The 14,293-nt window shown below is 37.2% G+C and overlaps 1 protein-coding gene across 1 annotated transcript in view; it reads right to left on the bottom strand.

The window, feature by feature from the left end:
- The window catches only part of LOC149298837 (hepatocyte growth factor-like), a 43,191-nt gene extending 30,786 nt beyond the window's left edge, over positions 1–12,405 (bottom strand). Inside the window, exons 1-4 of the mRNA XM_089487202.1 lie at positions 12,374–12,405; positions 11,079–11,249; positions 8,417–8,529; positions 4,761–4,875 (exon numbers count right to left, since the gene is read on the bottom strand). Of these exons, the coding sequence (XP_089343328.1) occupies positions 4,761–4,875; positions 8,417–8,529; positions 11,079–11,249; positions 12,374–12,402 (428 nt within the window). The 5' untranslated portion in view covers positions 12,403–12,405. The remainder of the gene's footprint in view (positions 1–4,760; positions 4,876–8,416; positions 8,530–11,078; positions 11,250–12,373) is intronic.
- Positions 12,406–14,293: the final 1,888 nt, after the last annotated feature.

Raw genomic sequence — 14,293 nt, 5'->3', positions numbered from 1 at the left:
AATGTTTAGTTGATGGTTTTTCTAAAACAGTCTAAGATATCAGTTTTTAGTATTTATTTAATACAAAAAACATTGGTCATTAAATTTGTGTATCAATATGTCATGCCTAGCTTCTTCTCTTTTTTTTTTTTAAAGTAGTGGGCATTTCATGAAATTGTCAATAGATTCTGTTGATCAAGGTTGAGCTAGGTGGTGCACAAACCAGAGACCCCCATGCCCCATGCAGCGCCCTAACTGACAGAATAGGATTGACATGCACATTTCCCCTAGGTAAGGTTACCATTTAGAACCTCCTGCTTGCATCATTAGTAGACAAAAAATTATTTTTGTTAATAATTTAATAATTTTATTTAAGGAAAATCTTCTCCTAGTAAAACGGTGCATTGGCTGCACCCCCAATCTTTCACCCTACATCTACACAAGGATACTCCACTGCCGATGATGACTTTGCATACATTATGTCATGGCCATGGGGATCATGGCACATGTGACATAATGTTTCCACAGATAGAAAGGGACATATTTGCTGTTTTTAGAAAACACCAAAAAATAGTTACCTGCACACTATCCCAAACCCCTATGCATTTATTGTACTATTTGATCAATAAAGTCAGGGTTGACTCTAGAATGGGGAAATGAGGAGAACAATGTGTTTGTATGAGTATGAATTGGACTGTGCTAAGAGAAGGGGATGGAAATGGTGGTGGTTGGGGATAAAGATTATGTTGAGGACTGCTAATGAACACATGCTTACACACACACACACACACACGGCTACTTTAACACCATACACTTACCCATACATACGTACATTCATACACCCACTCTAACACTTTACACATACAACATACATACAATATACACATATATGCAAAGATACACACAGCCACTCTAACACCATATACATAAATATATACACAAGTTGACATTCGGGGAACCTTCCTTGATTTTTTTTTAATGGAACAACAAGTTATTTCAAATGTCAAAGTATAGAATAAAATCTTAACAATAAACATAACTTCTTAGATTGCATTTAAGTTTGTAATACAGTTTTACATGTCATGAGAGAGAGAGGCTGTGCCAAAATTCATCTTGATACACTTGCTCAAGCAACAGGAAAAATTTTTGCACAACATAAGATTTCTGCGCAGTAGCGTACCTAGCGTGGGGTGGGGGGGCGGTCCGCCCCAGGTGTCGCTCATCAGGGGGGTGCCACACGCTAGGGTGACCACATGTCTCTGATTGCCCAGATCCCCGGCAGCCTCGTCATTTTTTTATTTTTTTTTACGCAGAGGAGACAGAGGGGTGCCTAGCAACCACTCGCCGCCCCTCAGTCTCCTTCGCGAGGCTTCTAACTCCATCACGGTGCCAGCATCTCATGCCTAGCGCCGAAATATGACGTCACTCAGCAGTGAAGCAGCGCAGCGGCAGAGCAGGAAGCAGCGGCAGGGCAGGAAGACTGAGGCGTCGAGGCACTATTATCAATCTCTGGCTCAATGTATAGTGGTAGGTGTTATGCTGTACCACTGTCAATGTCTGCCTCAGTATATAATGATAACAGTAATGCAGTACCACCTTAAATGTCTACGCCAGTATATAACGATAGAAGCTATGCAGTTTTAAAGTGTTTGTGGGGGGGGGGTGCCACATACAGGATCCGCCCCAGGTGCCAAATACTCTAGGTACGCCCCTGTTTCTGCATACACCAACTACTAAAAATTAGAATGAACATTGATCCTAATTGTGCTATTCGATGATAGTGTGTCTGCTCGTTAAATGTACTAAGAGTAGTTGTTTATCATAATTAAGTAGTTAATTATGATAAAGCTGTTGCAGAGATTTCCTTTGTATTCTATAAAGACAAACTACTGATTATGTATTGTAAATAACCTTGCATGGCAAGTTCTATCTCTGCTGCTTCCATATCTCACATCCCCTGCTGTGTTTCTACATCTACAACCAGGGATTTATCAGCATGGTGAATAGGTCACAGATAGCATGAAGGTCTTCATTTACTACTAACACTTTGGGAAACTAATTATCAATACTCCCCTAGTATCAACCATAATTCACATGTGTCACATATGTCAGTGGTAACTTTAGCCACAGTAACGCTCCCAAAATTAGCAATATTAATTAGCAGCAGGCAATGTACGCATTATTAATTAGCACTCTGTTTTGTAGCAGCTGATTATTCAAGAAGCTTTAACATCTTCAGACTAATGATATTATTGATTTCAAGCCAAAATACATGTGTTGCACAGCCCCCTTTTACACAGAAAATGATATAGATAATAGGTATAACATAAGACATGTTTTAATAATCCCTGTGTATGTATAGTGCGGAAAACAAAAATAAAATGTCAGTCTCTCCTCCTTTCACTAGCTGAGATAGTTATTTGGAGTACTAAAAATTGTTGAAATCCAATGTATGGAGATATTTTTAAAGTCGTATACATGTTTAATCTCCCCATAAGAACTGTTTTAGGGATTCTTAAACATTCCTCCATTGTATCCTTCCACAGGTCTGACAAGAATCATTGAAAAGTTAATGAAGCACAATGGGGTACCCATAAAACCTTGTTTGTTGGGCATGGCCATTAATCTTCCATTATAGAACATTAAAGGTTCTTAAATAGGCATTCATTGTCCTATTCTGGCAGTGTTTAACCAACAAGTCCTTGTTAGTCACCAATAGTCCTGGTTGTGGATGTATCTCTATTGGTATACAGTGGACTAATTCAGGAAACCTGTTTAATTATATATATATATATATATATATATATATATATATATATATATATATACATATACACACACACACCTTGGGGGATGAATACTTCCAGATGACTTAAAAACAACAACAACAAAAAAAACAGAGAAAGTTGTACTTTCAGTCCATCTGAAGACGAGACCTCTAAGGTTCATTTGTGTGACTCTACATCTTTTTATATTCTGACAGAATAGAGGTTATCATGATCTACTTAAGACTTTAGATCATTTGGGGAAACAAGAACCAGCACTGTACATGTGAAGAACACATTGCATTATGGGCTGAGAGACAATGCCCTAGAAGTAAATTCTTCAGAAATAAATTGACCGATAGCTCACGAGGCTTTTTTAATATGAATTAGAAGTTAGCAACCGGAAGTAATCTACATGCTTGTGGTTGGTTAATGGTAGTCAAAATAGTTTTTCATACAATATCATTAATTAACAGGCTACACCTATATTAATGCACCTAAGGTGTCAATTGTTCCACATACTTTTGAAGCATTTTTATGAATATAGCTCTGAGACAAATACATGGCAGCCCCATCCTGGACCTTTCATAGTTTCCTGGATTCAGAGTTTTATGAGGCAATGATGCAATGCCAGACATTAGTTATTAACTTAAGTGGCATATTTAACATTAACCTTATAAATTTAAGTTTACAACAATTTCAAACACAATTTCAAGATGTTTTCTGCTAAATAATACACCATATATCATACATATTTGGAAATATGTAAATCTGTGATTCATAATCGCAACTCTATAATTAAACAAATTAATGAATGAAAATATTCATTGTAAATGCCTGTTGATACAAATACTATAAATATGTCACTAACTAGCAAGATAAAGGGGGTGTTCTCAGTGGATGTATTAGACATAACCCAGATCAGAGCTAGAGATAAAACAGGACATTACACTCGTTACAAAACACTAGTGGAAAATACCCTACATTTCATTTTTTTTTTTTGCAATAACATTCTTTTAGATAAACACAAACTCCCTTCCTGAAAACAGATGTTGCGACAAACTTGTTTTTTTTTTTTCTTCTTCATTCCAGCCCACACATTAACAAAGAGCAAATGTGCATGTGTTTAATATGTTCCCATTACTGCTTTGCACATCAGCCTTTCCTGATGACATCATCAATTTCTCCTTATTAAACATAATCGCGTGCAGCTACTCCATTTGTCAAATGACCTTTTATGTTCCAACACTACAGCATGAAATAAAATTTAACAATGAAACCAGCTTGCACCCTGATTGGAGGTGGGGATACTTTAAGCTTTGGCTGTTCTTGTCTTTTGACCTTTGTCAACCACACGTTAAATCTTAATGCGTTTGGAAATATCAATAATTCAGCAATGCAATACGCAGCAATTAAAATGTACTTATCATCCATAGATCATATTCAAACTTTGTTTTTTTACTACTTTTATATAATTGTAGAACACATAAAATGTAACCATTTTCAAAATTGACCTGTCTTGTTTTTTAAAACAACTTTAATTAATTTGAAAAAGATGCTTCCACTAACACAGAATTATGGTTTTATTATTGGTGTGCCTTAATATTATAACCCTGTCTACATATTTGCTTATGTATATACACAAGTATATAGGTGATGTATGTAACAATATATCCAAGACTTTAGCATTAGAAGAAATATGCAAAGAACATGAGAACATCCATTGAGACTTGAGGTAGGACATTTTCAAACACGGTTCAATAAAGGATTCAATACGGTAGAATCAGTAAAGATATTGAGTTCATCACTTATGAAGGTGGTGCTATCAAGTATAAAATACACTTTTGAATGAATTCCGTTCTTCAAAGATGAAAATACAACCAATTTGGGGGAAATGGTGCCTCTGTTTTTTTGGGGGGGTGTTAGAAGCGTGGTAATTTAATATAATATATAAAATATACATCACCATATATTTTTTACAAAATTAACTATCAATGAGTGCATTTGTATTCTTACCTATGCTCATGGGGTATCATTGAAGTCCACGACTGGCATGCAAGCCCTCTCTTTGTCACATTCCTGGTGCCTTTATAATTACTGCCCTTTCCATGAATACAGTCCCTGATATAATCTAATATTAAGTAATAATATATTAATATACACAAAAAAACACCTTTCACAATAAATTTCCAAAAAAGGCATAATAGGCATAATTATAAATTATCCATACCTAAGCCTATGTGTGTCTTAAAATTAACTATATTAGCCAAAGAAAAGCCGTAAAAGAATGAGATATGGGACAGAAATATAAAAAATGCTTAATCATGGGCACAACCTAATCGGGACCTACAGCAGTAACATGCGCACATGCAGTTAATAACCCCACACAGATTAATTGTTTCTTAAAATGAAAGCAATAACAAATTCAATTTCCTTTAATGGTAAACACGTATGCAGAGGACAGGTAACCCAAAAGTCCCCTAGTGGTATAAATAGTCGCAAAGTAAATTTAATCAGAGAAGTAAAAATGAAATGGCAAAAATCATGTACCGGTAATAAAAAAATCAAATCTAACACACAGGAATACAAAATTCTTTAAGTTAAACATTACAGATTCTCTTAAAAACTTGGTATTACGCAGTGATTAAGGCTTATTGGAGTGCAACCTATTCAGCATTCCATTTTGTCTCCTATCTTTTGTTTACTAAATGCCTTTCAGATAATAGTTACTTTATTTGCATCTGGAAATTCAGTGTCTACCAATACCTGCCAGCAGTGGCGGAACTACCGGGGTCGCAGGGGTCGGGACTGCGACCGAACCCTGGAGTTTTGCCACTCAGGGGGGCCCAAGCAGGCCGCACTGGCCCACCGGGATACTGGGAAATTTCCCAGTGGGCCAGCAGATTCGTGGGCGGCCGGCAAACTAAAGGGGCGGGCTGGGCAGGGGGACAATTGCCCCCAGGCCGGCCGAAATCTAATCTAAACGGCCGCTGGGTGCTATGTGCGATGGCTGCCTAGTGATGGGAGCAGCGTGAGGGGTGAAATCTCCGCCCCCTCGCACTCACCTTTCACCCCTCACGCTGCTCCCATCACTATGCGGCCATCAGATTGCTGGAAATGTAAATCTAAACGGCTGCTGCGTGCTGATCCCACCGGCGCTACTTTAATACTTTATTTACTTATTTTTAATATGGTAAGCCAATCCGGCATATTAAATAAATAAAAAAAGTATTAAAGTAGCTCCGGCCGGCGGCATCAGCACGCAGCGGCCGTTTAGATTTACATTTCCAGCAATCTGATGGCCGCCTAGTGATGATGAGACTGAGAGCAGGGTGAGGGGTGAAAGCTCCGCCCCCTCGCACTCAGACTGCTGGAGCACCGGATGTCGTGTCAGTGACATCCTGTCAGCATAGAGAACGTCAGTCTGCAGCTACCAGAGGTCAAGATGAAAAAGCCCCAAAGTGGAAGATGTAGAAGGTCAGTAAACTAATTAATTTTTTGTACAAACTGTATAATATTTTTTTTGTATTTTTTAGAAACAAAAACAATCGGTATGTGTGTGTATGTAAGTGTGTCCGTGGGGGACAAACAACATAATGCTCTTTTAAATTATTAATTATTTTCAAATGATTAAACAAAATCTCTGTGTCTGCATGTGTTCACAAGTTCAGCTCCCCAGTGTCACTTCTGTCCCCTTTCAGCCCCCCCATGTCGTTGCTGTCCCAATTCACCCCCCCATGTAATCTCTGTCCCCAATCAGCCCCTGTCCCCATACAGCTCCCCAGTGTCACCTCTGTCCCCATTCAGGAGGCAGAGTGCCCCATGATATGCCTTTTAACTCCCTTTATGCCACTCTGTCTCCAGAAACGTCTTTTAACCCCCTATAAGCCACTCTGCCTCTATAAATGCCTTGTAACCCCTATATACCACTCTGTCTCTATAAATGCCTTTTAACCCCCTATATGCCACTCTGCCTACAGAAATGCCTTATACCCCCCCTATATGCCACTCTGTCCCATGATATGCCTTTTAACCCCCTATATGGCAGAGTGCCGTATAGGGGTATAAGGCATTTCTGGAGGCAGAGGGGCATATAGGGGGTTAAAAGGCATATCAGGGGGCAGAGTGGCAAGCCTGGGACAGATGTGCATAACTGGGGGGGGGCAGGTTGTCAAATAAAAGGAAATAAAAACAAAACCCAAAAATGTAGATGGTGTGAGAGGGGGTTAGATTGGGTTGGGGGGGCCCTTAACAGATTCTCGCACCGGGGCCCTGAGGCTTCTAGTTACGCCCCTGCCTGCCAGCACATTCGTTCTTGACCTCTAGGTTTATTTGTCTTCCTAAGGGAGAGTAGAGAGCACCGCAGTATGAATGTTGGGTACATTAGCATCTAAATTGCTCTCATTTTGTTTTAGTAAATTAATACACAGCCAAAAAATTGTCTTTCACAATCTATTCCTTAAAAATAAAAATATAATTATGCATATTTATATGGTAACGAAAACATTAGCCTAGAATAGGGGTGTGAACTTTATATACTTTAGCTTCTATTACTTCCAGCAAGATTTCGGACAACTAAAAGCTCACTGAAAATAAGAATTTAAGCAAGTAGAAAGCCAACCTTGCTATCTCCAAGGAACAAAGAAACTTACATGTAATTTACATATAGAAGTGAAATGTATTCTTGGTATTTGTATAGAATGTTATGTTTTAACTTCTCTCTGGGTAACACTAACAAGATGAGAAGTATGCAGTGTAAATATGTATATTAACAAATCATTATAAAATGATAATGCTATAAAAAGCAATATTTTCTTATATTGTGCGTTATGAAACGATTTACTATACCTGTGGATATTAAAAGTCTGTAGGCTAAAGTGGGCATTCAAAGGTTTTAAATGGGCCCATACCAATGTATGTTCTGTTGCCTTACATCATTAACTGAATTAATAAGGGCCTTTCAACATAAAAATAAAACAACTTTAAAACTCATCTAATGATGGGACAAAGTAGACAATTACTTAATTGTTATTTTACAATACAATATTCCTTTGTATTTTAAAATAACCTTAATTTTTTATATCATTTCTCTGCAAGCTCTTATCTCTTCTAACATTCAGGAAATCCTGAAATACATGCTCTTTGTTGTTTTCCTAAGGCAGTATTCTATTAATGTTTTTAAATGTATGGTCTAATAAAAGAATATTAATTTATGTATGAATATATGGCTAGAGCAGGCTTTAAGTGTGCCCCTCTCCACCAGCAAGTCCTCATAGTGTCCACACACGCAGATGGACCTGTTTCACCGAAGGGCTAGCTCCATAGGTTGGGCCAGGGCCCAGATACCACACGATGAAGCCAGCATACTTGTAGCTGCACAATTTACAATCACCTTCTCTGTGTAACAAAGTATTTTTATTTACGGGTCAACATTAAAGAAATTTGTGTTTTGTGGACTGATGTTCATAGAGTAAGATGTCGAGTCACTCCAGAGGTCCCTTCTTCGGCTTTAATAAATGACAATCCCATCTGATGCACTGGAAGAGTATGTGACTCTACATCAAACTCTATAACCAGTAATCATTCAGTTTTTATTGTAGGTCCCTTCAAAAGAAAAACAAGACATGAAGAAACATTTGCTAAAAATATTTTTAAGAAGTAATAAGTGTTACCTTTCTTTTCATAAAGATCAAATGTGTTGTCATATTTCTTCTTTATACCGGTTGACACACTATTGAAAGAGAACCAGTGGCACCTCTTTGTTCTTTTATCAAAAGCAAATGCCCTGGAGGGAATAAATACTTTTGTTAACATTAAACTCACATTTTCTTTTATTTTCCCAAAATAATTCAGTCTTTTGTGCAGCAATACTCTTGAAATACTAAAATGCTGAGTCTTTATACTGCTAAGCAGTTTCAGTGTTACTGAATGTGTATTGCATTGCTACCTAGATATAAATATTTTTTAAAACATGTTTACAGTCCATTTTACCGCAGACAAACCAGTGCCTGCATTATTTAGTTACAGGAATTACAAAATTAGCTGTTTGTCTCCTTCTCATGGCTGCCTCTTCTAAAAGTATGAAACATAAAAAAGCATGTAGCCTCACATGAGCTTTACAAAGTTTAGAGGTCTCTTCAACTACAGGGGCAGCAAGGAGAAGGATAAAAATAAGACAATTCTTATTTTCAATTTCCAATAACTAAAGGATGCATGCCGTAAAATGAATTGATGCAAAAAGGAGAATAAGACTGGAATTATAAAATGCCAGTACATAGTTAATTTTTACTCGCAAAACACATGAGTTCTTGGTAAAGGCCTATTCCACCCACAACTATTCTGCAAAACCCAATATTTAATATATTTAAAATAATAGTCAAGTAGTCCCTTTCTCAAAGAAAAAAAACTTCATGCCTGGGATACTAACAAGTGCCACTGTTCTGCTTGTACTGCCCTGAATAAGATCAGTGAATAACTTGAGTTTTTGGGTTTATGTAACTGTATCAGAACAACCATGTGTGTATCCACCACGCATGTGTTCAGTAATCATCACTTAAAGCTCTAAGTGAACCAAGTTTACATATGTTTCCTTTCAGGGCCTCTCTGATTTGTGCAGATGTCTTCTTGGAGCTTTGCAGCTGCAGAGTTATTTGTAGAAACATGTGACATCCAAACAATGGGTCAGAAAGATGCATTGGAGATGGTGCATTTAATAGATGTTCTTCCAGATAGGGGAAAAGATAATATTGGGGACAGAGCTAAAGCGCTAGCATGAATGAAATTTGTTTCGCATATTTTTTTTAATCAATTTATTGTTTGCTGAATCTGTCAATGGGGTATATCTATTAAGGGGAGAGTTTGCAGGAAAGGTTTTGTTTCAGCTCCCACATTCACTATTCATTATGAAGGGCCAACACTGTCAGGTTTCTCCAGCAAGAAGAGCTGAGCTGCCCCTTTATAATACATAATTCAATGGGTGTGGAGACTTTAGAGAAATCTTACTCATTCAACTATTCATACAGAGCTAGCCAAGCTCTTCATGCAGCAGACGCTCGCTGGAGCTGGACCTTCATAACGTATAATGGAACCACAACTCTCCTGAAAAATTTCTTACCAACTTTTCTTTTAGTGAATTAACCCAATTGTCACTGAAGAAATATGCTTGTTTACTTTCTTGGAAATGTTGTTTCACTATTGAACCTAGCCATCACCTCTCCAGGCCACAAACATATACCTCTATGGATTTGATCTGGAGTCTCCAGATGAAGCCTTGCATCATCCAGGTCAGTTTCTCGAGGCAGGGAAGCAGCATTTGGTCAAACCTGCTCCCCATCCATGTTCTGTATATTCCCCACCCATTTTATCCCTGCTCCATGTCCCGTTCCTTTCCACTAAAATCTTACTTGGGCTAGCCCCATCCCTTCATGAAGCCATTCCAGAAGAGGGACAACTCCAGGAAAGGTATCTTAGGAAGTTCCCAGGAATGGCTAGTTGGGCTTCTAAACAGATTCTGCAAGATGGAGGGCAAATTGCTTTGCAGATTTCTTTCCTACAGAAATCCTTAATTGTTCATGGGTAGGATATAGGAACAATCCTGTTAAAAACATTTGTTTTGCATGACTGTTCCTTTGTTCAACCTCAACTTTGGTTCAACTACAAAATGTAGTTGTTCTCTTTCCTAGGTATATTAGCCAGCTATTAATTTACATGCTAATGTATTCCAATGTAAAGTAAACAAACCTCACACATTAAATCAATGTTCTTTGGTAATGTTCTTTGGTAATATCCCTGCTAAACAGCATACAACGTAGGTTTTACACAAGAAAGCTGGGGTGATGACAGAGAAACTGTACTGTGTGGGTGTTACAATCCTGCACAGCGTCGGCATCCTTTAATAAACCCCACTGCACCGGAAATAGGACTGAGAGACTTGTACTCAAGGGAAAAGCAACACTGAGTGACATGGCTTCTTTTAAAAATGTATTGTGCTACTTTAATTTTATGCAAAGCACGAGCCTGTAGAAATCATTATCACAATGGTACACCTTATCTATGAATTATTGAAGTTTTTGCGTTCTCTTGACAATTGTATTGTTCCAAAACAAAAAAAAACTTTTAAAAAGTAAAAACCACAGTTAAATAACTTCCACATGCCTGAAGAGAGACCAGTAGATGAGAAACATAGTTCTAGAACATAATTCAAACATTACAGAACAACCTTTTCAGAGATTTGTAGAAAATTGCCCAGAAATCCATGCAATACAAATGTGCTGAGTTTTATCTGGGACATAAAACAAGAAGGAGGTCTAGATCTTTGACAGAAAGACGACTTACTTGCATGTAAAAGAAAGTCCTTTATTTCTGCTACATCTCTTAGCGCAGTTTTCGGTGGTGTTGAAAATTTTTGTTTTCACCTCGTGTGCATTGTTATGTTTGGTTAAAGTGGTGTCGCCAGTCTTTCTGTAGTCATGTAGAGTGTTGCGTTTCTTTCCTTTTCCCTCTGAGGAAAATGAGTGGCAAAATTAGACATAAAATACTGTACATGTATGTGTATACATCAATATATATGTGTGTGCGTGTAATGTTGCATTTTTCACGATTGTGTTCCTTAAAAAGCCACTAGATTTTGTGTTACCATTTCCAGCACTTGGGGCTTGGAATATTAGCTTGCATTTCACTGACCTTCATCAAACTAGGTTTTACATCCTTTCTCTGTCCAATCATCAGTACTTAAAGGTCTCCCACCATTTGTTCTTATATTTGTTCTTATATTTTACTCAAAACATGTAGGTAAACTAGAGTAAATACAATGGACATTTATTTACTAAAGCTGATTGAAAAAGGGCCATCATCTCAGCTATGTTATGCATTCAGATGGGTCTGCAATAGAATGTTTGTCATTCAAGGAGACTGAACTGGATCTTTATAAATCCAGGTTCCGTGAATTGACTTCATAAAACACGTCCTGTGCACCAGAGGCCACCAGTGTTTGAAAGCTGTATTGTGTCCTCCGTAGACTTGGGTAATGTCTACAAACTTGAACGGGGTCCATCCAAGTCTATGGATGATGAGGTGTAACGTTCAATCACGGGGACTGCTGGTGCAGAGAAGTATATATAAATTTTTCTGCTGCCATTAAGTGATTTTTGTTGTCACAGTTTTTCCTCTGCATCTGGCTCCCTCATCCCACTGAGAATCCTGGTGCCCCACAGTTCAAAAAATGTTTAGTGATATTGACTCAGTGCTAATGTGATTTGGCTTTAGTGTATTTGCAAGCTAGTCTTTTGTCCAACTCGTGTGAGTACATGCTCGACTCGCATTTTTGGCATGTACTCGCAGTTTAGTGAATAAGCCTCTTTTTTACCAAGGATAAAAGTTTCAAAATCACTTTTCCAGTCTAATGGCCAAATGACCATTACTTTAGTTTTATAACTTAAATAAATACCATCATTATAGCTGAAATCTGTGATCTTTCAACATGTTCCTTGTGCAGTCTTGTATATAGAATATTGGGGTATAGTACTACGTTTTGGGGAACAGATCATAGTAAAACATACTAATCAGTACAAACAACATGAACAAAATAAAAATCCGTAGTCTGTGTAGATATACCAAAATTTGAAATGTTTAAAGGAACCTGAAGGGGCAGGAATGTCATGTATAGAATGTTTTGATATCTAATCTCTGAGCTAATTCATAACTTTCTTGTTTTAAAATGTTTTAAGATCTGTAATGTTACCTCTGGAAAGAACAAATGACATTTAATATCACTTCATATCCACTTCACCTGCCGTATCTCTGCTGTAAAATGATATACTGCAGCTGTGCACCAATTTTCCATTTATTCTAAATTAGTAGTAATTTTTAGGAGACAATATAAGACACAGAGTGTTCCACGCAACATATAAATCAAGCATTCATCAAAGCCAAGTTTCTGCAAATTATATCATTCGAGTCTAAGGAAAAAAATGCTTCATTCCAACAGGAGTAATGAAATAACAAGGAACATTTACGTTTCCAAATATGACATTATGTTTTGTCTTTTGAAATTTACTTCTCTAGCAATCTGTACTGGATCACATTATCATATGCAAAATTGATTCTTTAATTACATTTTCGTTTTTTTGAATTATATTTATGTTGAGATAAAACAGGCCTTAACCAGTTTCGGTGAAGGATGTGTCCTAAGAAATTTTATATATATTCCAGTTTTCCATGATTGGGATTTATAATAATGTAGTTTTAAGGTGCCCATGTAGTAACAGGAAACCAGGAATAATAAATAATCATATAACATAATTGATGGAAAGGGTAGTGAGGCAGGTCATGGATAAGAGTCAGAAGGGCAGAAAGCGGGCATGAGGAAGTAGCCATCAGAAATATGATTTTTGGAGATAGAAGGATACCGATGTAGATTAGTAGGTGTGTACAGCCATAAATGAATATTTCTAACATCTGTGCTGTTTGTATTAATAATTTAAAATATTAATATAGATGCCAAAAGAGACACAAAGGCCAAGTGGTCTTGGATATGGACACATGATTGTAGTCCTAAGCCTAGGCATGATGATATTCAAACTTTATGAAGAAGAAGCGGGAACCAAATCTCCAATATGGTCGTGACCTTTCAGTTCCATAATCCATTCGCTTGAAGATCAGAAGATGTGGAGGAACAATGGCTACCTCATAAATGCATTATGGTGCGTTCTTGTGGTCTACTGGAAGGAATCAAACACATCTCCCATGTCTTTCTTTAGTCATAGTAAAGGAGATTGCTAGCCTACAAGGCCATATTGACTAAGCCTGCATTCTTTAGAGGTAAATATAGCTCTATGTTGTTGCATTAGACAATACGTATGATATAATGTACAACTGCCCTAAAAGTCCTTGAGGATTAAGAGGTAAGCCAACCCATTCACTTGCTTACGATATAGGGACTATAAGTAAACTGAGATCATTAGAAATATATACTTCAGAGCACAAACTGCGTGATTTAGGTACAAAGTGCAATAATGTGGCATTCAGTAAAATAAAAACAAAACTCCATTAGTTTCGATGCATGTTTCCACCAAATAGTCACATGTATACTATGGCAAACAGTGACTCCAGTTTAATATATTCTGTTTACATATCTAAACCATTCATTCCAAATTAAAGAATAAAATATTACTCTGAAAGAAAAAAAACCTCAGTTTCATTTGCATGAAAAGTCCTTTAAAAATAGGCCCAAATCAGTCTTTAATGTTTCACAGCTATTAGAGCTGATTTATTTTGTCTGAGAACTAATTTTCTCATCATTCTTTACTATTATTATGTTCAGTCTATTCACTGTAATAGATGAGTACACGTGTCATCAAACCAATATTTTAACTTTTGGAAGTTCTGCAATAGCTCATATACACCAAGGGATCATTTAACACTTCAAAAGAGACAGTGTGTGTGAACTGGCTACAGTTCTCTAATGCAGTCAAGATTTAGCAATTCACACTAATTGTGTTGCTGTAATCTACTGTACAATCTATGTGATTTATTGTGTCTGTTTGTATTTA

The sequence above is a fragment of the Sceloporus occidentalis genome, unplaced genomic scaffold, assembly GCF_023333645.1.
Source record: "Sceloporus occidentalis isolate IW3139 unplaced genomic scaffold, rSceOcc1.0.p SCAF_31, whole genome shotgun sequence".
Taxonomy (NCBI): domain Eukaryota; kingdom Metazoa; phylum Chordata; class Lepidosauria; order Squamata; family Phrynosomatidae; genus Sceloporus; species Sceloporus occidentalis.
The sequence above is the reverse complement of the archived record's forward strand: the minus strand, read 5'-3'. Positions and strand labels throughout refer to the sequence as shown.